The following is a 27,902-nucleotide window of genomic DNA, read 5'->3' as shown; positions in this document are numbered from 1 at the left end:
GGTATAATTTAGAGCTTGAATCATATATGTGCAATTTATATTGGCTTACACAATAGGTTCAATTCTTCAGACCATTTTTCCAACTTCATACAGTTGGATCTTATATATGTATGCCCATTTTTTAGAACTTTCTCCAGATTAGATGTCTTCTTGATTTTAAGGAAATATAAATCATGGACATTTGTTGAAATCTTCTCCAGCTATTTTCCTTCCCATTGCTTCAGTAGTGCCTCTTTAGTAATTAGGAATTATATTATGTTTTTCCTATATAGTTTTCCACAACTATAATTTCCATTTCTTTATACAGTTTTCTTCTATTTCAGCAGATAATTTAAATTCAAATGAAGAATTCAGTACCTCTACTTTTGTTTGTGTATTTCCCAAGTAGATTTTCCCTTTATATGAATGATCTTCTAATTTTTTGCATTGTTGTTCTTTCAGACTTCATTAATTTTCCATGTCGAGTTGTTCCTGATAGTATATATGACTTAGATTTGAGAGCCTTCATCATATCTTTCATTGTAGCAACTAACCATTGAACAATTTCTTCATATTCTTCTTTTTTCAACAAATTTCAGTCTTGAAAATAGTGGATGTTTAGTTAAATTGTAATATGATGTGTTTTCTCCTTATTAATGAGAATTTCTCCTATTTTGGCATGCATAAGGAGTTTTGTAATATGATTTTTGAGCCCAAGCAGATTAACTTTTTCATTATAGTGTATCTTTCAAGCTCCTTTATTATTCCCCTATTTTCGTGCATTCTTTTCTACAGTAATTTTCCAATAGTAGTTGGAGTAGATTGCTTATTTGTGTTTTTATCCTGTTGTTTTTTGCTGAGTTCTTCAGGAATTCTTTCAATTTCTTTGATTGTTATTTCCTTAATTCCTTCCAGTACAAACTTCTTGACTCTTTAGATTTATTACTTGTGTTCTTACCTTTCCCCATGATGACAAAAACAAAGTGATGGAACAAAGTAATTGCAGAAACCCTAAGAGGTTATCATAGATAAACCGCAATCGAGAGAAAAATCCAACGATGCTTACAAATGCACACGAAACCCTAGACTAGAGACATTAAATGACTGACTTACGGCGCAAGACAATATCGTTCCACCCGTGTCGATCGTGTCGTGTTGTCTATACATATTGTGTCTCCCGTGCCGATCGTGCCGTATCCGTTTATGTCGATCGCGCTTCCTTTGATCTATGGTGATTCTTTCCCGATCTAGATAAATTAATTTTATCTAATTAAATAAATGATGGATAAAAAGATGGTTGAATTTTGGAATAAAATTATAAAAAAATTATTTTAAAAAAAAGCACTACATCAAATGTGCACTTAAGGTAACATTCAATCTCTCAAAAAATTTAAGAGTTAGATGATCATCACTTATTTTTTCAATTTTGGTGGCACTTATTTTTTCGATTTTGGTGCCCTCAATTATATATATATATATATATATATATATATATATATATATATATATATATATATATATATATATATATATATATATATATATATATATATATATATATATATATATATTTGACAGCCTTGTTAAAATAATGTCTATGTCTACAAAAATTAATAATAAAAAAATCCGAGTACTATAAAAGTACCCATATTAAGTAATAAGTTTCACTTAACTTTTATGATAAATGAAATTAATTAATTATGATAATAAACAGTGATGTGTTGTTACATTGCATATGGTATCATATAGGAATAGACAAAGTAACATGGTGTTTCTTACACCAGGAAGATGTCCAAATGTTATTTTTAAAGGGAATGTGGGAAATATTAGGCCACAACCATTGGAGGTGGACAAGAAACATATATTATTAGAATGGAAATGAAATTTAAGGATTTATTTATAAAAATATGTCTAGATTTGTCCACATTTTTCATCATTTAGCTTGTTTTTATTTGATTATACTATAGTGTTCAATCAAATGTGTATACAAGTTATCATGACAAGATTAAACATTTTTACAAGCTTTTAGCATCAACCATGTTATGTTACAAAAGCTTGATATTATAGGTTATTTGAATAATCTATTTCTTAAGTTTTGAAAAAGAGTTTTTTTTTACAAAACAAAAAATACTTAAATGGTGTTATTATATAATGATAAAAAAATTAAATGAGATAAATTATATTTTAATTAAAGAATTAAGTGATCTATTTATTTAATAAGAGGATTAATGAAATGGTGATTTATTTATTTGAAACTTTTCAACTAAACAAAGTCTTCTTCATTAAATTACATTTATAATATATTTCTTTCTTTATTTTGTTACCGGTTTAGGATAGTTAAAAAGATTTAAATATTTTTTTTAACTTTTTCAAGTGAATTAATTAATTGTTTAAATCTTGTTGGTAAAAATAAAATTGAAATGATAAAATCTATTTGATTAATTCATTAAATGTCAAAAATTGCACTGATGTGGGTAAATTTGTAATGTAAATAAACATACTTAACTTGGTAATTAAATAAATAAATAAATAAAATTCTTAAAAAGTGTGAATCTCTTCAATAACAAATTAATAAATAAATAACTTGTTGTGATAGTGTAAGAACTTATAATCGAGCTGGAATTAAATCTACAATATAAAAATGTCAATTATATATAATTAATGACATGATGATGAATATTTAAATCTTTAATTAATATATAAATGAAGGAGTTAATCATTGAAAAAATAAATAATTATAAAAAAAATGAAGATGTTGATAGATTTAGTTAGGAAATACGAATACATACATAAATGATTGAAGAGATGAGCGGGGACAAAGGAACGACCATCCATACGTACGTGTGCTAATTAGACAATATTAGTATTAATTAATTAACTAATTAAGATTATTAATTACATTTAATTCTTTTTATGGTTTTTTTCTGAACCGTGGTTGAGCCTACAAAACCGGATCTTGATTCTTCTGCATCCTTCATAACCACAAGCAATCATGTCTATTCTTTCAGCCATTGTCGTCTATTATATTATAATAATAATAACTTTTTCTCACAATTAATTTATTAATTAGTATATATTTACATTTTACTTCACTCCCCATGTTTTTTTAAGTGTAGAATTTGTCCTATTCTAAGTTAAATTTTTTATTGAAAAACAAATTGATTGATACGCAAGTTTTGAATACTCTTAGAATTTGTTTTATATTTTGAGGGTTTTTAGAGTTTTTTTTATTAAAAGTTTTATTTGAAGAAAAAATGTATTGTTTTAAATTTTTAATTGGTTGAATTATTATAAATACAAAATTGTATTTCAAATTTTATAAAATTAAAGTAAATGTAATTTAGTATTTTAATTAGTAAATTAAGTGATTTAGTTGTTGAAAATATATATATGATGGGATTAGTTGTATTTTGAATAAAAATTCCATAAAAAAACATATTAATTGAGCTCTTAAATGGAGGGATAATGATTATTTCCCAGCAATGAGCTATTAGATATTGATTGCATTCAAAATAGATTATGAGAAAAGAAATTTTCGATCAAAATTTTTTTTTGTTGAAATGTTGTCTCCAATAATTTAATTAATGATATAGGTGAATGAAAGATTTGTTACGACAAAAGATGCTACATGTAACACTACTTATCTTATTTTGCTTGTAATGAAATGTTTAATATTTAAAATTTGTTATGGAGCTACACATATATTCATTATTAAGTCATGTGTTACTTATATTATAATGAGATACTTAACCATCTAACTTTTAACGATGGTAAAACGTCTATTTTAAATTTATAATAGCACAATTTTTTTCATCGCTTTTAGTAAAAGTAGTTCAAGATTCGTTTGGTTGACTCACTCAATTGTTTTGTAATTTTTTTTTTTTACAATTTTTTTATTTTAATAAAATAAAAATAAGTAAGAGAGAGTAGACTTTCTCTGTCTAGTGTAGTTACTAAACTTAGTAGGTAATCAATCTTTTTAGGCAAGAAAAACCTAAAGAATCAAAGTGGCAGCAAAGGTGTTAACTATAGGAAACAGGACAGCGAATCTCCACCCTTCGTGGCTAATCCTCCAAACAACACTTGGCCGTCATTATACCATCTCCCCATTAAACTATTCATAATTGCCAACCCATCATTGAACAACTAAACCATTTCATAAATTGTCTCCTCCATTGGACCATCTTACTATAAAACCTCCAATTTCATCAACAAACAGATAAACCCAAAAAACTTCATAACAAACAAAAATGGCAATCAACAGTTATCACATCAGATCAATCAGTTTCCCAAGCAGACTACACAAAACTTCAACCCGAATCGATGAAGAGTTAACCCGATTCAAAACCCATGAAGAAGAACCCATCTGCCATGGCCTATCTGGTCTCATCGAGCTTTACAAATGTCTCAACGATCTACTTAACTCTCCCACGGCTACACAAGCGGTTTTAAAGGCAGATAACATGGGACGAATTGGGTTCCTTCTCGACGGTTCAATGAAGATCCTAGATATCTGTGGTATTACAAGAGATCTCGTTGCTCAAATGAAGGAAAACGTGATTGATCTTCAGTCTTCTCTTAGGAGAAGAAAAGGGGATTCGAGTAACATCGAAACAAGCATAGCCAAATACATCTCATTAAGAAAATCCATAGCAAAAAAAGCAAAGAAACTTGCCTTCACATTGAAGCAAGACCAAAAAGATGATCAAGAAACAGAGCATGTTGTTAAGATCTTGAGCCAAGTGACCTCGGCTAACTTTAGAGTGTTTGAATCTCTATTGGGGTTCTTGGGGAAGACGAAATCGAGGTCTATGGTTCCCAAATGGTTGCAAAAAGGGTGCGAAAAGAATTTGAGTTCGAATGAGTTGGAGAGAGTTGATGAGGCTCTTTATGGTGTTTGTAAAGGGGAGAAGATAGTTGCGGCTATGGATAGTTTGAAGTGTTTGGAAAGTGGGATTGAAGAAATGGAGAATGGATTGGAGGGTTTGTTTAGGCAATTGATAAGGGCAAGAAGTTCTCTTCTTAATATAGTTTCTCAATGATTATGATTGAGAATGGGAAAAATCCGGTATGGGGATCCAAGTTTTAGAGGATTTGCTTCATGGGTTTTCACTCTTTTTTTTGGTTCTTGTAAATGAGATCACAATTTGTTGATAAAAATATGAGATCAATATTGTTATTGATATATTAATCTTCTTCATCTTACTCTTTAATTTGTTTGTTTTTCTTTCAAAAAATCTTAAAAGAAGAGATCAACTAACTAATCCAAAAACAAAATATGACTTATACTTACAAGTTACAACTTAACCAAATTAATATTCAATGTCAATAAATTACAAGCATTTTTTTCAAGATCTTTTTTTAAGTTGGTCCATAAGTCTTCGAAAGTTCTTTATCAATTTTGAGTATGATAGGGCATCAATTTTGCATCAAATTGAGTTCTTAATTCTCCCTCACATGCAAGCGATCTACTTAGTGACCCTAATTTTGTAATTAGCTGCTTCTTTAATTTAAGAAGAAGGCATTTACCTTGTTCCATCCATAATCTTTTATTTTATTAAAATTCACTTCAATTTTTTTCAAACTTACCATAAGTTTAGTTAATAAAATAAACTTCATTTTTTTTCAAACTTACCATAAGTTTAGTTCATAGATGTCTTCTTTAACACATGAAGGGATAAAAAAAATGAATGATAACTATATAGAGTGCTTGCTAAATATGTCTTAGAATAAATTAGATTAAAAATAATTAAATTGTCAATAATAATCTGCAAAATTCTCTGTTATCGTGAATGAGAGCTCTCATGTTTTCTTTGAGAGTTTAAGAGGTGTAAAACAATGGTACCCTCTTTTCCTTTTTTATTTGTTATTGTTATGGAAGGTCTTTTTAGAATGATGTCGTTTGCCGAAAATGTGGGTTTGTTTCGTGGGGTGGAGTGCGATGCGAGACGATATATGTTCTCTATGTCTCACTTATTATATGCAGATAACACTTTTTGCATGATTCAGGCTACTAAGAGAAATGTCAAGCACATTCGTAATATTCTTTGGTTATTTTGAGCGTGTTTGGGATTGTGTGTTAATTTGAATAAGTTTGATATCTTTTTCTCTAATTTAGTTTCGTCTGGGAGAAATATTATATTGGCATGTATTATGGGATTTAAAATTATGATTTTTCCGTCTACGTATCTCAGACTCTCTCTAGGAGCTAAAGCTAGCTCCAAAACTTCTTGGGACCCGATCATCAGTAAGATAGAGAGAAAGTTCACATTTAGAAAAGTAAGATGATTTTTAAGGGAGGTCGTTTAGTCCTTATCAAGAACGCTCTTTCTTCAATGTAAACTTATATGATGTCTCTTTTTGTCCTCACAAAGTGTGTGGTCGTGAAGATGAAGAGAATTATATATAAATTTCAATGGGGATCGTCTGATTCCTCATTTTCTTCTTTAGTGAGTTGGGATAAGATTAAATTAATAAAAAGTAGGGAGGACTAGGAATCCGCAATCTTCTTTCTTTTAATAAAGCTTTGTTATCCAAATAGATTTGCATCTAAGCAAGACAGTATTTGAGTTAAATTGATTAAATGTAAATATGGTTAAGATAAGTCTAGTTGGTTCACCAAAAATTATAGACCCGTGGGATGCAACATTTGGGTGTTATTTATGCCATGTGAAAGGTGTATCGGGAGCATTCGATTTTTATTGTGTATGAAAGTTCGATTAGTTTTTGTGATGACACTTGGTGTGGTGATATATGTTTGGCAAAAGTTTTTCCTGAGCTTGCTTCATTTTCTATTTATAGAGTTGCATCGGTCAAAAATATATTTAATATTCGGTCTAGTGTTTTGCTAATAGTATCAGATATAGAAGAAAACTAAACAGTGAGGAAAACATGTCCAATAATAGACATTTGTTCATGGTTAGAAATAAGAGGTTAATCCCGTCTTCTCGGGATTCTATGCGGTGGCGTGATCCGAATAACTTTCATGAGAGACATTTTTACACGTTGTTTAATAATGTTAGTCCGATTGATCTTTGTTGGGAAAATTTATGGGAGTCTAAGATGCCTATCAAGATCTCATTTTTTTGTTTGAGTGTTATTCACGGCGGAATTCTCACTGATGATAGATGTATGAAAAATGGCATGATTATTGTGAGTTATTGTTGCATGTGTTATAAAGAGATTATGTCGACTTTTAATTTACTTTTACATTGTCACGTTGTTGCAAATATATGGAGTCTTTTGTGAAATTTGACTAGAATACAATGGGTTATGCCAGAACCGTTAGTGGCTATTGGGAGGTATAGATTGGGGCGACTAAAAATGCGAGAATTAGAAGATGGGTCTATATCCTTATAATTTTCTGGTGGAAAATCTTGTTGGAAATAAATCGGAGAACTTTTAACAACGAAAGTAGGTGATGCAGCGTGCGTGGCTAGGATGAACCTTTATCAAGATTCGTTGATTCTTACGAATACCGAAAGTTGATAGATATTGAGGAAACCTCGTTTTCTGATTAATAATCTTCCCATAACAAAGTGTTTTAAGATTCTTTAAATACTCAAACCCTAGCTTGCAAAAGAAATAAACAACTTTTAATAAATTGCAAAAAACACCCGAAACTAATAAAAATGCGATTTTGAGCCCCTAAACGTCGTCAGATGGCCTTAAACCATCATACCTCATGGCAAAGCCATGACTTCTTCACAGCACCACGTTTCCGCCCGAAAAACACTAGGCAATCGTCGAAATCTGACACTTGCGAGATATTTTCGGATGCTGCAACTTTCGCATAAACGCCTCTTCAACTCGCACCGCATCATTCCCCCTAGGGTAGAAAAGATTCGTCCTCGAATCTGGAACCACATCATCCTCATCAGAAGAAGACTCACCCACAAAAGGAACAAGATGCTTCACATTGAACACATCAGAGGTACGCACATGGCTGGGAAGGCGTAAACGATAAGCATTGGGGTTGATCTTCTCCACAATCTCAACAGGACCAATCTTCTTAGCAGCAAGCTTGCTATATTCATGAGCTGGAAAACGATCCTTAGTCAGAATAGCCCACACAAAGTCACCAACTTCAAAATCAACAACACGCCTTCTCGAATCAGGCTTCTCCTTGTACTTGGCAGTAGCAGCAACCAAGCGGTCATGAGTGGTCTGATGAATCTGAGCCAACTGGCCAACAAAATCCGCAGCAGTGGAATGAGGACGCACCTTGCTGGGCAGCGCTAACAAATCAAGAGGAGCACGCGGAGACAGCCCGTAAATCACATGGAAAGGACTGAAACCAGTGGAGCAATTAACAGCATGATTGTGAGCAAACTCGGCCTGAGGCAGCTTCAGATCCCAAGCCTTAGGATGATCCCCAACTAAACTGCGCAGAAGGTTCCCCAAAGACCTATTAACAACTTCAGTTTGGCCATCAGTTTGCGGGTGATAGGCACTGCTAAAATTCAGCTGAGTATTAACCAAACGCCAAAGACTCCTCCAAAAGTGACTCACAAAGCGAGTGTCCCGATCAGAAACTATGGAGGCAGGAAGTCCATAAAGGCGATACACATCCCTGAAATAAAGCTGTGCAACAGCCACAGCATCAGAGGTTTTCTTGCAGGGAATGAAATGAACCATCTTCGAGAATCGGTCAACCACCACAAAAATCGAATCAGAACCACGCTGGGTACGTGGCAGCCCAAGGACAAAATCCATACTGACATCAGACCATGGTTGAGTGGGAATAGGCAGAGGCAAGTATAACCCGGCATTAGTCGAAGCGCCCTTAGCCAACTGACAAACACGACAGCGAGCAACAAAACGCCTCACCTCTTTGCGCATCGAAGGCCAGAAATAAGAAGCTGCAAAAAGCTGGAAGGTACGATCACGCCCAACATGGCCTTCTTTGTGGAGTTCCTGAATCATCCTCAAACGCAGGCTGCAATCTGGAATGCACAGCTGCACACCGCGGAAAAGGAACCCATCCTCCAAGACAAAGTCCCTCGAATCCCCTTGTTGGATGCGAGTGAGGACCTGAGAAAAGAAAGGATCATCACGATAGAGGTCCACAAACGAATCAAAGCCGGGTACATGGACACGCATCTCCGCCAACAGCCCATGACGACGACTCAAAGCATCAGCCACGCGATTAGACACACCAGCCTTGTGTTTAATCACAAAAGTAAACTGTTGTAAATAAGAGACCCACGAAGCATGACGATGAGAAATCTTGTCATGACCACCAAGATGCTTGAGGGAATCATGATCCGTATATAAGACAAACTCCCGCTGAAATAAATAATGACGCCAGTGTTTGACTGCCTGGACAATAGCATAGAACTCAATATCATAGGTACTGAAACGAAGTTTAGCGCTAGACAGTTTTTCACTAAAATAAGCAACAGGACGCCCAGATTGGCTAAGTACAGCCCCAATACCCAATTTCGAAGCATCACAATGTAGTTCAAATGGCTGGGAAAAATCAGGAAGAACCAAAATAGGGGCTGAAGTGAGTCGGTGCTTGATCTCAACAAAGACAGCCTCGGCATCATCCGTCCAGAAGAACTTAACCCCCTTCATACACCTCACGAAGATGGGAGAGGTGTGCTACCTCTCTGTCACTGTAAATCAAGATGTCGTCGAAGTAAACGACTACAAACTTCCCAATGAAAGGGCGAAGAGCCTGGTTCATCACACGCATAAAGGTGCTAGGAGCATTCGACAGACCAAACGGCATAACCAGCCACTCATATAAGCCCTCACGAGTCTTAAAGACAGTCTTCCACTCATCACCCATGCGGATACGAATCTGATGGTATCCACTCTTGAGATCCAGTTTGCTAAACACAGAAGCACCACCCAACTGATCCAACAAGTCATCCAACCGGGAAATAGGAAACTGATAACGCACTGTAATCTTGTTAATAGCACGACTATCAATGCACATACGCCAAGACCCATCCTTTTTTGGGGTAAGAAGGGCCGGGACAGCACAGGGACTAAGGCTCTCTCGAATGTGTCCCTTAGCCAGCAAGTCCTCCACCTGTCTATGCAACTCTTCATGTTCTTTGGGACTCATGCGGTAATGAGGACGGTTGGGTAGGGCAGCACCTGGAACCAAGTCAATGTGATGCTGGATATCACGCAAAGGAGGCAAGGCACAAGGCAGATTCTCAGGAAAAACATCTGCAAACTCCTGTAACAGCGGCTGCACTGGAATAGGCACCTCAGAACTAGCACCACAGGTAATCAGCGAACAAAATAGAGCAAACACCATGCCAGATTCGACCATGGCGGTCTGAAAAGGACCCCGAGACAACAAGGTGGTAGGGGGGGACGCATGATGAGTGGGGGCAGCACCCTTCTTGGGCTGATTTGGCATCAACACAATCTTGGTACCATGAAATAAGAACGTGTAGGTATTAGCACGCCCATCATGTATAACAGAATGATCAAACTGTCAAGGGCGACCAAGTAAAAGGTGACAAGCATCCATAGGAACCACATCACAATATACAGCATCACGATAATGGGAACCAATGGAAAAATTAACAAGTACGCGCTTGGAAACTGTAACATCCGTACCTTGACTCAGCCAGGACAGGCGATAAGGCTTGGGGTGAGGTTCAGTGGACAGACCCAGCTTCGAAACTGCAACCTCAGAAATCACATTCTCACAACTCCCAGCATCAATGATGAAGGTGCAAACTTTGCCACCGATGGTACAAGTGGAATGGAACAGATTATTGCGTAACCACTCGTTGTCAGGAGCACGAGGGGTTAAACATGATCGACGAATCACCAAAAGGGGGCCAACATCACCAGAAACATACTCCTCCGCTGCCTCATCATCATAAACATCACACACTGGGGCTGAATCTGAAGGAAGAGCAGAGTCAGGATCATCCACCTCAGTAAAAAGACCACGATTGGTGGACTTTGGGTTGCGACACTCTGCTTGGCGATGGCCAACTTCACCACAATTGAAACAACGCAAGCCACCGGGACGTCCCTGCGGGGGGGATGTAGTGCTGCGAGGGGGGGCTGGGGTGGGATGGGCCGGCTGGGAAGAAGAACCAATGCCACTAGTGGGGACAACCTGTTTTCCAAAGCTACCCGAACCGCGCCTGGCTAGCTGTTTCTCAGCCTGTGAAGCACGCTGATGTGCCTCAGAAACAGTCAAGGGATCAAACATATTCAAAATATCCTGCAACTGGAGGCGAAGGCCACCAATATAGCGAGAAACCAACTGGAGAGGGGACTCAGACAGGTCAACACGAGCCACAAAGGTGTAAAACTCAGTGGAATAGTCATCCACGGAACGAGAACCCTGACGAAGATTCTAGAACCGCTGGTACAGGTTACGTTCGTAATTATATGGTAGAAACGCAGCCCTAATATGCTTCCTGAATTTGTCCCAATTCGTGAGCTTTGCCTTACCATGACGAACACGTGTCTGTTTCAACTGTTGTCACCATGCTTGTGCACGATCATGTAAGCGGATCGTAATAAGGGGTACACGACGATCTGCAGGAACTTCCTTGAAATCCAGAATCTCTTCAACCTGAGAAAGCCAATCAATAAACTCTTCCGGTGGTAGACTACCATCGAACTTAGGGATGTCCACCCTGAAAGCCTGCTCCCAGCGATGATTGGGGCGTTCAGGGGATCGATTCCGAAGACCACCGAGAGGGTTTTCATCTGTCACCGTAACATCATCTTCAGGGTGGTGCATGTGCATAGATGCATCCATCCGTTGCGTCAACCATTCAACCTGCCGCCTCAAATCGTCGTTATCACGGCGAAACTCAGCGTTTTCACGTCGCAACTCAGCAAGGTCACCATCATCAGCGCCAGGGGCAGGGTTGCGCGGCTATCTTCGGGGCGGCATACCTCAGGGTCGACTGGAAACTGATACCAACTGATGCAGCGTGCGTGGCTAGGATGAACCTTTATCAAGATTCGTTGATTCTTACGAATACCGAAAGTTGATAGATATTGAGGAAACCTCGTTTTCTGATTAATAATCTTCCCATAACAAAGTGTTTTAAGATTCTTTAAATACTCAAACCCTAGCTTGCAAAAGAAATAAACAACTTTTAATAAATTGCAAAAAACACCTGAAACTAATAAAAATGCGATTTTGAGCCCCTAAACGTCGTCAGATGGCCTTAAACCATCATACCTCATGGCAAAGCCATGACTTCTTCACAGCACCACGTTTCCGCCCGAAAAACACTAGGCAATCGTCGAAATCTGACACTTGCGAGATATTTTCGGATGCTGCAACTTTCGCATAAACGCCTCTTCAACTCGCACCGCATCAGTAGGTCGTTAAGGATTATTCACAATTTCATTATCATGACGATATCGAAGATTTGATCTTGGTGGACTATCTCATTGCTCAAGAGATTTTCGAGTCAATTAATTATATATTCTAATGTATTCAATTTGTATATAATTTTTTTTTCATTTATATTTTTATAGTTGTGCTTAAAATTTTTATTAAACGGATAGTTTTTGCATCCACACCACACATCCTTGGTAGATATTTAAAATAATTTATTCACTCATTTTTTTAAATCTACTTATAAAATTTTAATTTTAAAAAGTTGACATTTTATATATTTTTTTACAAACTAAGCTAAGGCCCGGAGAAAGAGAGTGGTCGGTCGTTTGAACTAAATGCGATCCATGAATTGTTACTATTTTTTTAATTATAGAATCATAAATTAATAATAAATGAGTGAAAGGTCATAATTTTTTAAAATATTACCACTAATAAAAAAAAATTGATTCTTCCCATATAAATAAAAGAAATATGTATATATTAATGGTCACAAGCAAACATAATTGGTTGTTTTTGTTTCCAAATGAATAAAACTACTGTAGTTTCGGATAACTAAACAAATTGTTCTTATTTTTTATTTTATTATTAATATTTTATGATAAGTTGAATAAATATAATAGTTTTATAATCATTATGTTAATACTCAATTATTAAAATTCTTTTAGTGTGACGATGAAGTATCATTTTATTTATCTAATAAATATAATATATGAAATATTTAACAAACAAGTAAACAAAATTTATTACAAAACATCATAATATAACTATAAATATAAATTATATAATCACCCAAATTTATTATTAATAATAATAATATTGTAAGAACTTTGATCAACTTGAATAATAATAATAATAATAATAATAATAATAATAATAAAAATAAAAGTATTATTAACTACCACTTACCTGGATTAGTAATGGATCATTTTAAATTTTAATTATTTAATTAAATCAATTATTTTTATCAAACATATTTTCAATTCATAATCCATTGTCTTTTTTTTTTTTAAATTACCCAATATGAAACAAGCTCACATCAAACATTTAACTTTTCAAATAATTCAAATAAGCCATATCAAACAACATCTAAGTTCTTCAAGAAAAAAAATAATACAATGACGGTGTATTTAAAATTATAAGATGACCAAGTTAAAATAATAAGTCAAAAATGAAAAAAATTATAATAATAATATATATATATAAAAAAAAAAAAAAATTAAAAAAATAAGCCGTAGCATTCTCCAACAAGTGCAGGTTTCAAAGTGATGGCGTGTTACCACGTGGAGGATACACAAACCGAGTCCACATATTTCTATAATTAAATATTGTTTATTTTTTAATTCATAAATATAATTTGAACTCAGATTTTAAAAATGAAAATTTATTATAAATTTTAAACAATTATTGGAAACTAAACATTTTTTTTTTTGTGTAAAGTAGTATTAGAACATTACTATTAATACAAATATATTTAATTTACTGTAATAAAATTATGCATTTGATAATTCACATTTTTATATAGTAGCCGTCCTTCTTCTGAAATAATTGTTAAGTTAAAGTACTTCCTTTTATGTATCAATATTGATTACATTATAAATAATTATTATGGATTAAATTATGCAAAAATAAATATTAATATGTAAGTTAAGTTTTAAGGATTTTAATTAAGAAATCATTCTCATTAAAAACGTCATATTTGAAATGAGGTAATAATTATGGATAGTCATACTAATCAACCCAAATATAAATTCGGGTCAAACTTTATTTTATTAATTTTATTTATTATAATAAGTTTAATTCAGTTTTTTCTTTATATATATATATATATATATATATATATATATATATATATATATATATATATATATATATATATATATATATATATATATATATATATATATATATATATATATATTAGTTATATTTAATTAAACTTACATGACATTACATATCCTAACTTCATTTATATGATTTTAGTTACTATATTTGTGTTCTTCATCAAAGATGATCAATAAAAAAAACAATTATCATCTTGATCAATAAAAAAAAACAATTAAAAGAAGCTATATATTTATTATAAGATTAATGAGAAATGATTGGGAAAGAGAATTTGTGGGAAGGAATGATGTGGTAACAAAATTTATCTCTCTTTTCTCCTCATCTTTTATCATTTTTCCAACCAGTGATTAGTGACACATCATTCCTTCTCCAATTCCCTCTCTCAAATTCTCTCCTATCACTCATCTTATTATAAATATTGGTTGTATTCACTACACTATAAGATTTAAGGACAGTTAGATCACCTACATTTTATAATATTAATATTTAAAAAAAATAAAGAGAAAGGGAAATAAAACATTTATTGAAACACATGGTAGATAGTGGGATACACATGCATCCATACTTTTATGTTGGCCCTTCATTTAAATCAACCCAAACATAATATTTCACATCATACAATTCCAAATTTTAATAAATAAATAAAACCTAAAACAAATTAATCTAACTAACGAACTGAAAAGGACAATTAAATCAAATCAATTAAAGAAATACCAAACCAAATAAACCAATTAAAGAAAGACACTTAATTTTGAATATAACACTTTTCTTCTTTTTTTTAAAAGTTTGTTTCAAACTATAAACACAAAAAATAAAAAGTAATTATAATGGGAAGAATAAATAATACAAAAAGGGGAAAAACACAATTGATGAATAGTACCAAATTACATAGGGATGGATTAATTATATATCTCGCTCTCTAAGATCTTACCAAAAAAAAGTAAGGTAGCTAAAAGATTATGTTATAATATATATTATATATTTTTTTTTTTTTTTTTTTTTTTTAAAAGATGAAACAAAATTTTGCAAATATTATAAAAAAAAAATGATAAAAAGAATCCTTACACAACATTTTATCATATTCTTTTATGTATTATTGATGTTATGATATTATTTATTTTATATTTTGTGTGACGGTGATTATTGTTGTGATATTATTTTAATTGTTATTATTTTTTTAATATTACAAACAATTTTGATATCCTTAATTTTATTTTATATTACAAAATGTTCTTACATTTTATATTATATATTTTTTGTAGAGATCTTTATCTCAACAAATTGTTATCAAGAAAAATATTTAAAAGAAATATACATTTGAGACAATGAAATATGAAAAAAAAAAAAAAGTCTAGAGCTTAAATGATCATTCAAAAAGTTTAGTGATGTATTTGAACTTCAACTATAAGATCAGTATATCTAATCTTATTTCCTAAAAAATAATTAAATGTTCAAGGGGGCTCTTTATTTATATACACATATTAAATTAATCAAGGTCTACATCGATAATAATGTTGTGGTATTCAAAATCAAAGGGACCATCAACAGAACAAATTAGCTGTTATTTTGATAATAAAAATAATAATATAATGAGGAGAAGTGAACAAATAAAATAAGCCCCTAAATTATTTCAAAATATTAAACTTTTTTTATATATTAACCCCTAGAACTTGTTATAATTTTGAACTTTCCTTTTCTATTAAGCCTAGTAAACTTTTACATTTGAGTTTTTAGAAAATCCACTTAAAATCACCATAATGGAATTCATGATCACCCTTGATTGAGACAGAAGTTGTTGATAGTCTCTTATATATTATGGTAGATGATATACATAAACATTACCCTTATTTTTTGAATCACAACTCTAGATTTTATCTATAAAATTTAAAATTATTTTATCTAAGTGTTCCACGATATATCCCTAAATATTAAAGGGCGAAAAATGAATAAATTATGAAAATGAGTCGATAATTCCTTAACTTTCATGCATAAATGACAACAACTAAAACGAAAATATCATTATTTTGTATTCAAATTTTAGTTAGAATTACATTCTACATATTATTTCATCACAATAAAGACACATTAAAATATAAAATTTGATGTTTTGTTGTCTCTTAGATAATAATGTAAATTGTGATTATTCATTTTCCACTCAAACCCTTAATAGTTTGTATGAATCTCTTGGACTGTTTTATCAACTTTTCTTGTTGATTCCAATCTTCCCTTAAAACTATGTCAAATTTTAGGAGATTTCAAAATCTTAAATTTAAGGGTTTAAATAAAAATATAAAAATAGTTTAGGGATGCATTATAAGTTAATATAATAATAGCTTAAAAAACTCATTTTTCAGATTGCATTTGGCAGCTTTATAGAGATTCAATAATTTTGAGGACATTGTGAAACAGCATAACACTCGTGCGCATGTATTATAAAGATTTTTTTAAGATTCTCATTTCCATTAATTATTTGTTTCATCCCACCCACCATATCCCCATCATAAATCTCTTTCTTCTAAGACCACTTCCTTCTTATGACCTTGTTCGGTTTTGATAATCCAATTATAAATATTTCTAATCAATTAAATCATTCAAATAATATTAATTAAGATATCAAAGTATTATTATAAATGTTACATATAATGTATTTTTACCCATTTTCAATAACCATTCCAATAGTTAAACAAGGGTGTGTTCCTCAATACAAATAATGCGTTGATTTCACTAAGTTCATTAAACACTAAGATACACTACGATCTGATATATTTTAGTTTATTCAAATAATTAACAATGTTTATTTGACATACAAATATCCAATTTATACACTAAACGCTCAATTATGTTTAATTTGTATTTATTCATTAAAATGTTTACTTTTACACAATAAAAATTTATTCACACTTATAAAAAACAATCAAATAGCCACATATCTTTTCAATTATCATTTTAAAATACCCACTTAACTAAAGTATATTTATAAATAATTCAAATAACCTTTAACCCCCACAATGCCAAGTACTTTTTTCAGTTAGCATGTTTGTAATGTGGGAAGTATCAAACAAAAATAGAATAAGTCACAATAAGGTCTGTCATAAATTAATCTGGGTATAAAATAAAATAAAAATATGAAAATAAATTAATAAAGATTATAAACAATTTTTATTATGTATTTTTTTTTTTAAGTTTAATAAATTAGCACAATTTTGACAGTTATAACCTAACAAAAACAAAGAGGACTATCAATATTAAAATTTTATAAAATAGTAATGTATGACTTGTTTAATTATTGAAGAAATAAATGATAATGGTAAGGTGGGATAATTTAAATCAAATAACCCTACATCAAGAAAGCTCTATATCATTATTTATATAACTCAAAAACAAACAAACCCTACTCTCTCTCACTCTAGATTTTGTATGATCTTGATTAGCCATCATTGATGGTTCATTGTTCCAAGATGCATAATTGTAAAGAAAAGGGTCCCTCAAATTTAAATAGACTAACTAATTAACTAGCCGACTTACAAGATTGAATGAACCATGGATAATCATAAGTTAGTTGTCTTTATCAAAACAATATTTTAATTCAAAACATTAAAAATATATAATCTTGTTCATTTAACATGTGACCACCAGTAAAATTTTCAATATCCTATAAATACCTAGATCATAGCAACCCACATTTTAAATCAATCCAAGATTTCCCCTTTTCATTGTGATTGAATCCCAACACGATCAATGGCTAATTTCAGGAAAACCCAACACGTTCGATCTATAAGTTTTCCGGCGAGATCACATCCGGCCACCATTAAAGCAGAGGAAGAACTTAACAAGCTCAAATCTTTGATGATTGTATCTTCATCTTCTTCTCTAAAGCTTGATGGGATTCTTTCGGGTCTGTTTGGTCTTTCCGAATTGTACAATTCGGTTGAAGAAGTTCTTCAATTACCACTCACACAGACGGCTCTAAGGCAGAATCAGTCGTCGCCGGAATGGCTGAATCGAGTTCTTGAAGATTCAATCAAGCACATGGACGTATGTTCTGGGACAAGGGATTTGGTTATAGTCTTGAAAGACAGTCTGCAGAATATCCAATCTTCAATTCGGAGAAGAAAATCCGGGCTGGGAAGTGACGTCAGCAACTTCCAGCAATCTAGGAAGAAGATGATGAAGGAGTCTGCAAAGCTCAAATACTTTTCCGACATGTCGGAAAATGGATCGGAGGATCGGGACGAGCTGCAATCGGCTGTGATGAGGGTGTTGAAGGAAACGAGTGTGATGACTTTGTTCATGTTTCAATCACTTTTGAGTTATGTTTCGGGAACGGCGGCGGCGGGGTCGGGGAAATGGTCGTTGGTTTCTAAGGTGTTGAAACAACATGGGGATTGTTCTGAATTGGATGAGATGGAAATGGTTTTGAAGAAATTAATGTTTAGTGGTGATAAGAAGAATGATGATTGTGGGATGAAATATACAATGGAAAAGTTGGAAGCTTTGAATTTGGGTATGGAAGATGTTGAAGATGGACTTGATAGAATTTTTAGATGTTTGATTCGTGAAAGAGTTACTCTTCTCAATGTGTTATCGTGTTAACAATTTTGACCATCACTTTGAGGATGAAAGTGTGTAATTAATTCTCTTGTTTGTACATGACAATTGAATGAATATATTTGGAGATATTTTTTTTTTACTTTTAAAAAAAATTGTAACAAATTCATTTTATTTTATATTTATTAGAAATTGGTGGTTAAAATTGTTGAATTATTCATTTTAGTTACGTCTACACATTTATGACCGACACAGAAACACAATTCGAACCGAACAAAAAAAATAGATTTGGGATATGTATTTTGGGTTCACCTGATTAAAAACGTGTCAAAATTAGATTAACCCGAAATGAATCAAAGTAGACATTCTAATTCGTTTAACCTGATTTCTGTTGTGTAGAGATATAATATTAATTATATTTTGTTGAATTTGAGTTAAGTTAAGTCAATGAGATCAATCATGTCGGATTTAGATCAAGTACAAATAAATAGATCAATGTGAGGTTACAGATTTTGATTAAAAAGACTAAACAAGTTATGTTAATGTTAGTATTGCTCTTGCCAGTCAACTTGAATCCGGCCTGAATTGTCATCCATAATTTGGATATACGTATATCTTACAACACTTAAGTTGAAGTGAAATCCACAATTTTAAAGTTATGCTAGTTCCCTAAATTAAATTAAAAAAAAATAAAAAAATATTATTTGTTTTCATAATAAAGTTTAAGTGACCAGTTTCTTATTTAAAAATCAAATATTTTAAATTTGATTTTAATGATTATGGGGGTTATTTTAACCACTTGAGAATAAACTTGGTAAAAAAATAAACCAATAATTAGACTATTAATGTTAATTTGAATCTAATATCACCAATAATTACTTTTGAAAATTGTCCAACTAAAGAATGAAAGTGATTTTGTTTTTATTTTATATGATTTGTGTAATTGAATTAGATGAAATTTTTTAAATGAAACATGGATGTAAAAAGTGATTTTTAATAAAATTTTAGATCAAGTTAAAAAAAAATTGATTAACTTTTTAAAACAAACATAATTAGTTTTGCTTTTTTGACAAAATATTTTTTTTCAAAACATAGAAGTATTAGATATATTTGTGTAGAAAAATATATTGGTAGGTTTTTTCAAACTATTTACATACCTAACAAGAAATTTCTTATAATTTTGAGATTTGGATAATAAAATAATAATTATCTTTATTTAATTCAAAAAAATATATATCTTTCGTGAATTTTAAAAAAATTGTTAGTATATATATATCAATCGTTTTCCTTTAGACATTGCCTTTTTATTTTCTGTATTCTTTTTATTAATATTATCAATGATTTGTTGACGAATTTGGCATTTGAGGGTATGTTTAATATACTAGTTTACTGAGAGGACTAGAATAGGTGGCATGACCATGTTCAATCAATCTAATTCGAATAGACAATATTAGCTGTTAAATAAACACATTAATTCATATCAAACATACTTTCTTCATATTAAAAAAAAATTATATATATATATATATTTCTGCTAAATATTTATATTACTTATCTGAACCCCATTTCACTGTCTATCCACCTTCCATTCACTTTTTCCCAATATACCTACATTTTCATTCATTCTCTCAAAATACTCACATTCTCTCTAAACTCATAATTAACTCATTAATTATACATTTTTTAATAATTAAAATTTTTAAATAAATATTAATATATTTTATCTATATAATAAAATTAAAATTACACACCTATTTTATCTTTACTTAATTTTATAATTATAATTTATAAGATTAAATTTGACATATTAAATTAAATAATATATATATATATATTAAAATAAAGTTATATAAATAAAATTAAACTACATCGAAAAATATACATTTTATTTTAATGTTTACTTAAGGTATTTTATTTTAGTTTAAAATATTTATTTAAATTAATTACTTTAAAGTACATTTATCATTTATAATTGATTATGTAAAAATTTTACAATTTAATTTAATTGTATATATTATATTTGTAAAATTAAATATAAATAAATAATTTAAATAAATTTAAATTATATGAATATTAAAATATACAAAGATAAATTAAATTATATAATAAAATAAAATTATTTTTTAACCACTTAAAGAGAAATTATGTCTTAAATAATTCAAATAAATATATTATAAGTATAAAGATAAAATAAAATTATAAGAATAAAATAAGATGTATTCAGATAAATAAAGTTTTATTTTATTTTATTATTTATGTAATATATTTTTTTTAATTTATAATATTTATTTGAATTATTTAATTTAATATGTTTAATTTTAATTATACATATTATATTTATAAAATTAAATAAAGATAAAATATGTTAATATTTATTTAATATTTATATAATATATTTTATTTTAATATATAAGTTTTAATTATTTAATAAAATATTATTAATTTTAATTATATATATTATGTTTATAAAATTACTTAATTATTAAGTTTAAGGAGAGAAATATGTAATAAGTGAGTTAATTAATGAATTTAGTGAGAGAAAGTGAGTATTTTGGGAAAGTGAATGAAAATGTGGATATATTGGAAAAAAGTGAATAGAAGGTGGGTAAACAATGAAATGGTTCTTACTTATCCCTATCATAGAGGGCAGCCCAATTCTTAAATAATTCCTACTCTACCCACCTTTTAAACAATTTTCCCCAAATTACCCATCTTTCCATTCACTTTCCCAAACTACCCACATTTCTCTCTCTAAATCATTAATTTTCTTTTTAATTACACATGTTCCACACTAATCCACTAATTACTCTATTTTATAAATATAAATATATATAATTAAAATTAATAATACATATATTAAATAAATATATTATATTAATATTAAAATAATATATATATATATATTATTTTCACTTAATTTTATAAATATAATATATAATTAAAAATAAACATTATAAATTAAATAATTTAAAATAATATTATAAAATAAAATATATTACATACACATTTAATATTATATATTAAAATTAAATATATTGTATTATATAAATATTAAAATAACACATATATTACATAAATATTAAAATAATACATATATTTTATTTGTACTTGATTTTATAAATATAATATATATAATTAAAATTAAATATACTAAATTAAATAATTAAAATAAATATTATAAACTAAAATAAAATATATAACATAAACCTAAAATAAAATAAAATAAAACTTTAAAATAAATTACCTAAATTTTAAAATATTTATAAAAGTAATCAATTTAAAAAACCTTAAAATAAAATAAATTATATAAATTTTAAAATATTTATAATATTTTACACATTTACTTAAAATATAAGTGTTATTTTAATATTTATGTAATATATGTATTATTTTAATATTTATATAATGTAATATATTTTATTTTAATATATAATATTAAAATTTTATGTAATGTATTTTATTTATTGTATAATATTTTATTTTAATTTATAATATTTATTTGAATTATTTAATTTACAATGTTTAATATTAATTATATATATTATGTTTATAAAATTAAGTAAAAATAAAATATATGTGTTATTTTAATATTTATGTAATATATGTGTTATTTTAATATATAATATTAAAAGTTTATGTAATGTATTTTATTTTAGTGTATAATATTTATTTAAATTATTTTATTTATAATGTTTAATTTTAATTATATTTTATATTTATATATATGTGTTATTTTAATATTAATGTAATATATTTTATTTAATATATGTATTATTAATTTTAAGTGTTATTTTAATATTAATGTAATATATTTTATTTAATATATGTATTATTAATTTTAATTATATATATTTATATTTATAAAATAGAGTAATTAGTATATTAGTGTGAAAAATGTGTAATTAAAAAGATAATTAATGATTTAGAGAGAGAAAAGTGGATAGTTTGGAAAAGTGAATAGAAATGTGGATAGTTTGAGAAAAATTGTTTGAAAGATGGGTAGAACAGGAATTGGTTCCCAATTCTTGGGTTCGGTTCTTCTACAGGGAACAGTTTCCCAAACTAACCTTGTTTGGCGTTCACTTTCCCAAACTAACCTAGTTTGTTCATTTATTCCCAAACTAACCTAGTTTATTATTCAAACTCAGTTTTTTAATTTTTAATTTTTTAATTTTTTACATTTCAAATTTATTATATATATATATATATAAATATATATATTTAAGTTATTATTTATACAAACTAAATTATTTATATTTTGATATATATTTTAAATTATTATTTTTATAAATTTGATTATTTATATTTTGATATATAATTTAAATTATTTTTTTTATAAATTTAATTATTTATATTTTAATATATATATATATATATATATTTACATTTCAAATTTATTATATATATATATATATTTATATATATACGTGGAAGTATGATTTTCATCCCCATAAATTTATTTTTTTTACTATTCAAATTATTATTTATATTTATTGGGTTGTCTTTTATTAAAATAATTTTGACAACTTTTCATTCAAATTATTATTTATATTTATTGGTTTGTCTTTTATTAAAATAATTTTGACAACTTTTCATTTTAATATAATTTCACAATAAAAATTTTATCAATTTTTATTGGGTTGTCTTCCTAAAAATGTGTCTTAAGTTGATGAACTATTAAATATTTATATTAAAATATAAATAATTAAATTTATAAAAAAATAATTTAAATTATATATCAAAATATAAATAATTAAATTTATAAAAATAATAATTTAAAATATATATCAAAATATAAATAATTTAGTTTATATAAATAATAATTTAAATATATATATATATATATATATAATAAATTTAAAATGTAAAAAAAAAAGTTTGAATAATAAACTAGGTTAGTTTGGGAATAAATGAACAAACTAGGTTAGTTTGGGAAAATAAACGCCAAACAAAGTTAGTTTGAGAAACTGTTCCTTCTACAGGGATATAGGGCAGCCCAATTCTTGGGGTCGGGGGCACTGATAATAGGACAAAGGGAACACGTGAGATCCGTAATAGGGATATATTTAGAAGATAAAGAATGTGAAATGAAAATGGGGATAAGTAAGATATATATTTAGAAAAAAATAATAATTTTTGATTCCCTATCCCATGTAAAAAGAATGTGAAAAAAAATGAATGTCCTAATTTTAGTTTTAAAAAATAGTTAAAAAAAATATATTTAGTGAGAGTTGAACCCAAAATCAAATAAATTCTTTTTCTTTCACCTTGAACTACTACGTCAAGGCTAAATCTTATTATGTTAAAATTGTTAAATGAGCTGCATTGGGGAGTGGACTACCCTAACCCGTGGACTTGTCGGGATTACCTAGTGTCGATCGATCTTGCCCTTTGTATTACCCTTTAAGGCTTTTAAAATATTGAGTTAATTGTTAAAATCTTTACATAAAGTTAACGAGTCTAATTTTAAAAAAAAAATTAATTATGTAAACTTTTTGATTTTAAATTTAAGATAATAAGATTTTACGATTATATGACTTTATAAATAATAATTATTTTACGATTTTATGTTTAAAAAACAAATTTATATTTAAAAAATAAAAAATAAAGTTATTATTTATTCAAATAAATTAATTAATATAATTAATTTTGTAAGTATATTTTTTTATAAAATTATTTATTTATTAATATATTTTAATAAATTTGATATTTAAATATATATTTTTTAAATTGGTTAAAGTATAAAATACTCAATTATATATATAAATAATAATAATATATAATTATTATTTTTTTAAATTAAACTCTTATAATTTTAAGAAAATTCTAAATTTTACGAGTTTATAGTTGGGCAACGATTTTATGTAAACTCTCGATATTGACAGTATTTTTACTCTCTCCTAAGGATTCCTTTTAATTTAGATATCTTCTTTTTTTTTCAAAAAATTTTTATAATTAATAAATAAGTATCAAATATGTCTTTACTCACTGTACAACCAAGGTTCTCATTATTAGGATTACAAATATTACCAAACTTATTCAATTCAAACGCAGTTTCACTCAACTCTACGTGTTTTAACTACGTCCACTATTATGTTACAGTGAAAGAATTTTTATTTTTTTAATAAAAAAGTTGTTACATTAAATGGGCTAAAAGAATTTTTATTTTATTTTATTATTATTGGGCCAGATAATCGCCTGCAACTCAACATCTAAGCCCAATAATGAATCAGCCACGTGTCAAATAGGTGCAACGGCTACTTTTGAAAAAAAGAAAATCCAAAACCCTCTAAGTCGGTGCTTGCCCATCTTCTTCCTTCTATTCACAACGGTTCTCTATTTCTCTCAGATCATTCCATTTTGTTCAAATCAGGTGAAAAGCTAAACAAATTCCAATTTCATCTTTCAGAGATGACCTCCGTTCGTCTAGCTACAAGCAAATGCATGAAATTGATCAAGGCTGGTCTTCTCATCTTCGGAAATGGATTCAATACTTCCAAATGGTATTTCTTCTTCACAATACCCATCTTCTTTCAAAATTAAAAACCCTTTCTTTACTTCATCTGCTTATCTCTATGAAAAAAACAGTAAGACCACTGCAAAAATGACGGTGGCAAGGATAAAGCTGCTTAGGAATAAGAGGGACGCTGTTGTGAAGCAGATGAGACGTGATATCGCTTTGCTTCTCCAATCCGGTCAGGATGCCACCGCCCGCGTTCGTGTACGTTTTTAAAGTCATTATCTTTAGTTTGAACAAGTGGGTGTTATTTGAATCTGATCTTATTATTGGAAATGGTGAATCTTCATAGGTTGAACATGTAATAAGAGAACAGAATTTCATGGCTGCAAATGAGTTTCTTGAACTGTTCTGTGAACTTATTGTTGCAAGACTTTCTATAATTGCAAAACGCAGGTAATTGTAAATCAATCTGAATAAATTCTCTGTTTTTTTCCTTTTCTTGATCATGTTTGTGTGGTTTCAGGGAATGTCCGTTGGATCTAAAAGAAGGAATTGCAAGTCTCATATTCGCCGGACCTCGATGCTCAGACATTCCTGAATTGCAGACAATTCGTAAAATCTTTGAGAAGAAATACGGAAAAGATTTCGTCTCTGCTGCAACTGATCTCCGACCAAACTCCGGCGTCAATCGCACGGTATATTGAATTGAAACTCTGTAACATAATCTCTCGGACCCTTGTTCTGGATCATAATTTGGTTAATTTTTTTTGTTTATGGCAGCTGATTGAAAAGCTTTCTGTTAGAACCCCATCTGGGGAAATGAAATTAAAGATCATGAAGGAGATTGCTAAAGAACATAAGATTGAATGGGATACAACTGAAACTGAAATCGAGCTTCTTAAACCTCCTGAACAACTCATTGATGGACCAACTGGGTTTGTTAGTGCCAACAATCTACCTCTCAAACTTCCACTTTCACAGCCTACCACCGCAAAACCATCCACCGGCGAGCCTGCCGACAAGTAAAACTTCAAAGCTGTTCTTGTTTTCTTCTTTGATTTTCAGTTTTTCTTTATTACCAAGAAAGAAATTCATCATTTTTCAGATTCGTTTCCGTCAGCATGAAGAAAGACGATGATTATGATGATGATGACTACATGGGTTATGAAGACACTGCGTCGGCGGCTCGAGCGGCGGCGGAGGCTGCAAAGAAGGCAATAAACGCTGCAGAGGCGGCGGCTTATTTCGCTAACAAAGATGGTGATAAACGTAGAAACTCACTACCGTCGGATCAAAATCAGGGATCTGTAACATTCCCAGGATTAAGGGAATCGAAAAGCTTTGGGAATAATCATCAATATTCCATTAACAAAGAGAGTTCAGATTATGCTGTCAGCAGAAGAAACAGCGACCGATCGGACTTTTCAGGAGGTGGGCGGCGGCAATCGGATATTAAGTTTGATGAATCGGAAGGGGAAGAAGAAATTGAAATGGAAGAGCCTGACCGGCCTGCACCGCAAGCGCCACCACCACCGAGGCAGGGATCAACTCATCCTCGTGTTCATCCAAAATTGCCGGATTATGAAGATCTTGCAGCCCGATTTGAGGCGCTTAAGTATCGCCAGCCGCCGCCGCAGCCACGGTCGTAGGTTATGTCTTCACTCTATCTCTTTTGTGTAAGGTGGGTTATTGCAGTGTTCATTCTTTTGTTTTTTTTGGCATATTTGTATGTTCCTTGTTATGTCATTTGGAAATTGGTTTTTGTGTATGTATTTTATTTCACTTATACATGTTTATGCCATATTTGTATCTCAAATCATTATTGTAGGGATTACTCTATGATGATTCCATATTAAACTAAATATTAATTTCTTCTTTTGATGAATCTAGGATATCTTCAAAACTTTACAAATGTTATTTTGACTCTTTGGTAAATGTAAGAGGGACTGATGTTGATAGAAAAATAGGAAGGGGTTATCAATAAATAGAAACCTTAGAAGTGGAGGTGAATCATTGATTTTTTTCTCACCAATTCCATATTGAATTGATTTAAACACCTTCAAAAATTTAAATCTTTTTAGTAATGATATTTTCTTTAATTAGGAGTGTGAAGTTTAGTAAAGATTTTTCAAAAATCTCTGACCGGATCTATTGGTTTTCAGATCAAACATCATGCATTGTGAATGATTCACATAGGAACGTTTGAGATTGCTGAAAGTTTTACAATTTTTCTCTAACCAAATTATCCACTAGAAAATAATATGAATATAGTTCCATTGTCTGAGACCCATAAATCTAGCCCCTTAATTCATGTTTTTCAACACGCACCAATAGTTTCCGACATAACTTAATGGATATTCGACACCCTTACAATGTAAAAGTAGACGATGCGGAGTCTCTAGCTTCTTGAGACAAATAACATCGACTCACCAATATAAGTCTTTTGTTTGTGCGTGTATCTATCATAAGTTAGAATCTCGATGTGGATTACAATCCACCAGGAAAAAGAGATCTTAGTAGGAAAAGAATAGACTATTCCCAACTCTTTCCTAGAGACAATCTTAGTAGGAAAAGAATAGACTATTCCCAACTCTTTCCTAGAGACAATGGGAGATGAATTAGTTCATAATTTGGAAATCTAATAGATTTTTTACTATAAGAACTGGACGATCCTATTTGGTCAAATGTCTGAAGTTCGTTTACCAACCACACATTGTCTAACCA

General features: G+C 29.8%; 3 protein-coding genes across 3 annotated transcripts; all 3 read left to right on the top strand.

Annotated features, from left to right (window-relative positions):
- Positions 1-3,906: 3,906 nt before the first annotated feature.
- On the top strand, positions 3,907-5,190 carry LOC124931828. Its single transcript, XM_047472404.1, has one exon. It carries the CDS (start codon positions 4,230-4,232, stop codon positions 5,019-5,021), a length of 792 nt encoding a protein of 263 aa, XP_047328360.1. The 5' UTR covers positions 3,907-4,229; the 3' UTR covers positions 5,022-5,190.
- A 12,718-nt stretch (positions 5,191-17,908) lies between these two features.
- LOC124931817 lies at positions 17,909-18,844 on the top strand. The gene has a single exon (XM_047472392.1). It carries the CDS (start codon positions 17,909-17,911, stop codon positions 18,761-18,763), a length of 855 nt encoding a protein of 284 aa, XP_047328348.1. The 3' UTR covers positions 18,764-18,844.
- Positions 18,845-25,031: 6,187 nt separating this feature from the next.
- On the top strand, positions 25,032-26,997 carry LOC124921443 (IST1-like protein). The gene is made up of 6 exons (XM_047462104.1): positions 25,032-25,221; positions 25,307-25,439; positions 25,528-25,631; positions 25,702-25,873; positions 25,959-26,200; positions 26,284-26,997. The coding sequence occupies exons 1-6, from the start codon at positions 25,130-25,132 to the stop codon at positions 26,825-26,827; spliced, it is 1,287 nt and encodes a 428-aa protein (XP_047318060.1). The 5' UTR covers positions 25,032-25,129; the 3' UTR covers positions 26,828-26,997.
- Positions 26,998-27,902: the final 905 nt, after the last annotated feature.

This window comes from Impatiens glandulifera, chromosome 1, assembly GCF_907164915.1.
Source record: "Impatiens glandulifera chromosome 1, dImpGla2.1, whole genome shotgun sequence".
Lineage (NCBI taxonomy): Eukaryota > Viridiplantae > Streptophyta > Magnoliopsida > Ericales > Balsaminaceae > Impatiens > Impatiens glandulifera.
The sequence above is the reverse complement of the archived record's forward strand: the minus strand, read 5'-3'. Positions and strand labels throughout refer to the sequence as shown.

Bases quoted from the DNA above. Each gene is read 5' to 3' on its own strand.
- LOC124931817 (XM_047472392.1), top strand. From the start codon at position 17,909: ATGGCTAATTTCAGGAAAACCCAACACGTTCGATCTATAAGTTTTCCG.
- LOC124931828 (XM_047472404.1), top strand. From the start codon at position 4,230: ATGGCAATCAACAGTTATCACATCAGATCAATCAGTTTCCCAAGCAGA.
- LOC124921443 (XM_047462104.1), top strand. From the start codon at position 25,130: ATGACCTCCGTTCGTCTAGCTACAAGCAAATGCATGAAATTGATCAAG. The intron at 25,440-25,527 runs GTACGTTTTTAA...GAATCTTCATAG, and splicing joins ATGCCACCGCCCGCGTTCGT to GTTGAACATGTAATAAGAGA. The intron at 25,632-25,701 runs GTAATTGTAAAT...GTGTGGTTTCAG, and splicing joins TCTATAATTGCAAAACGCAG to GGAATGTCCGTTGGATCTAA.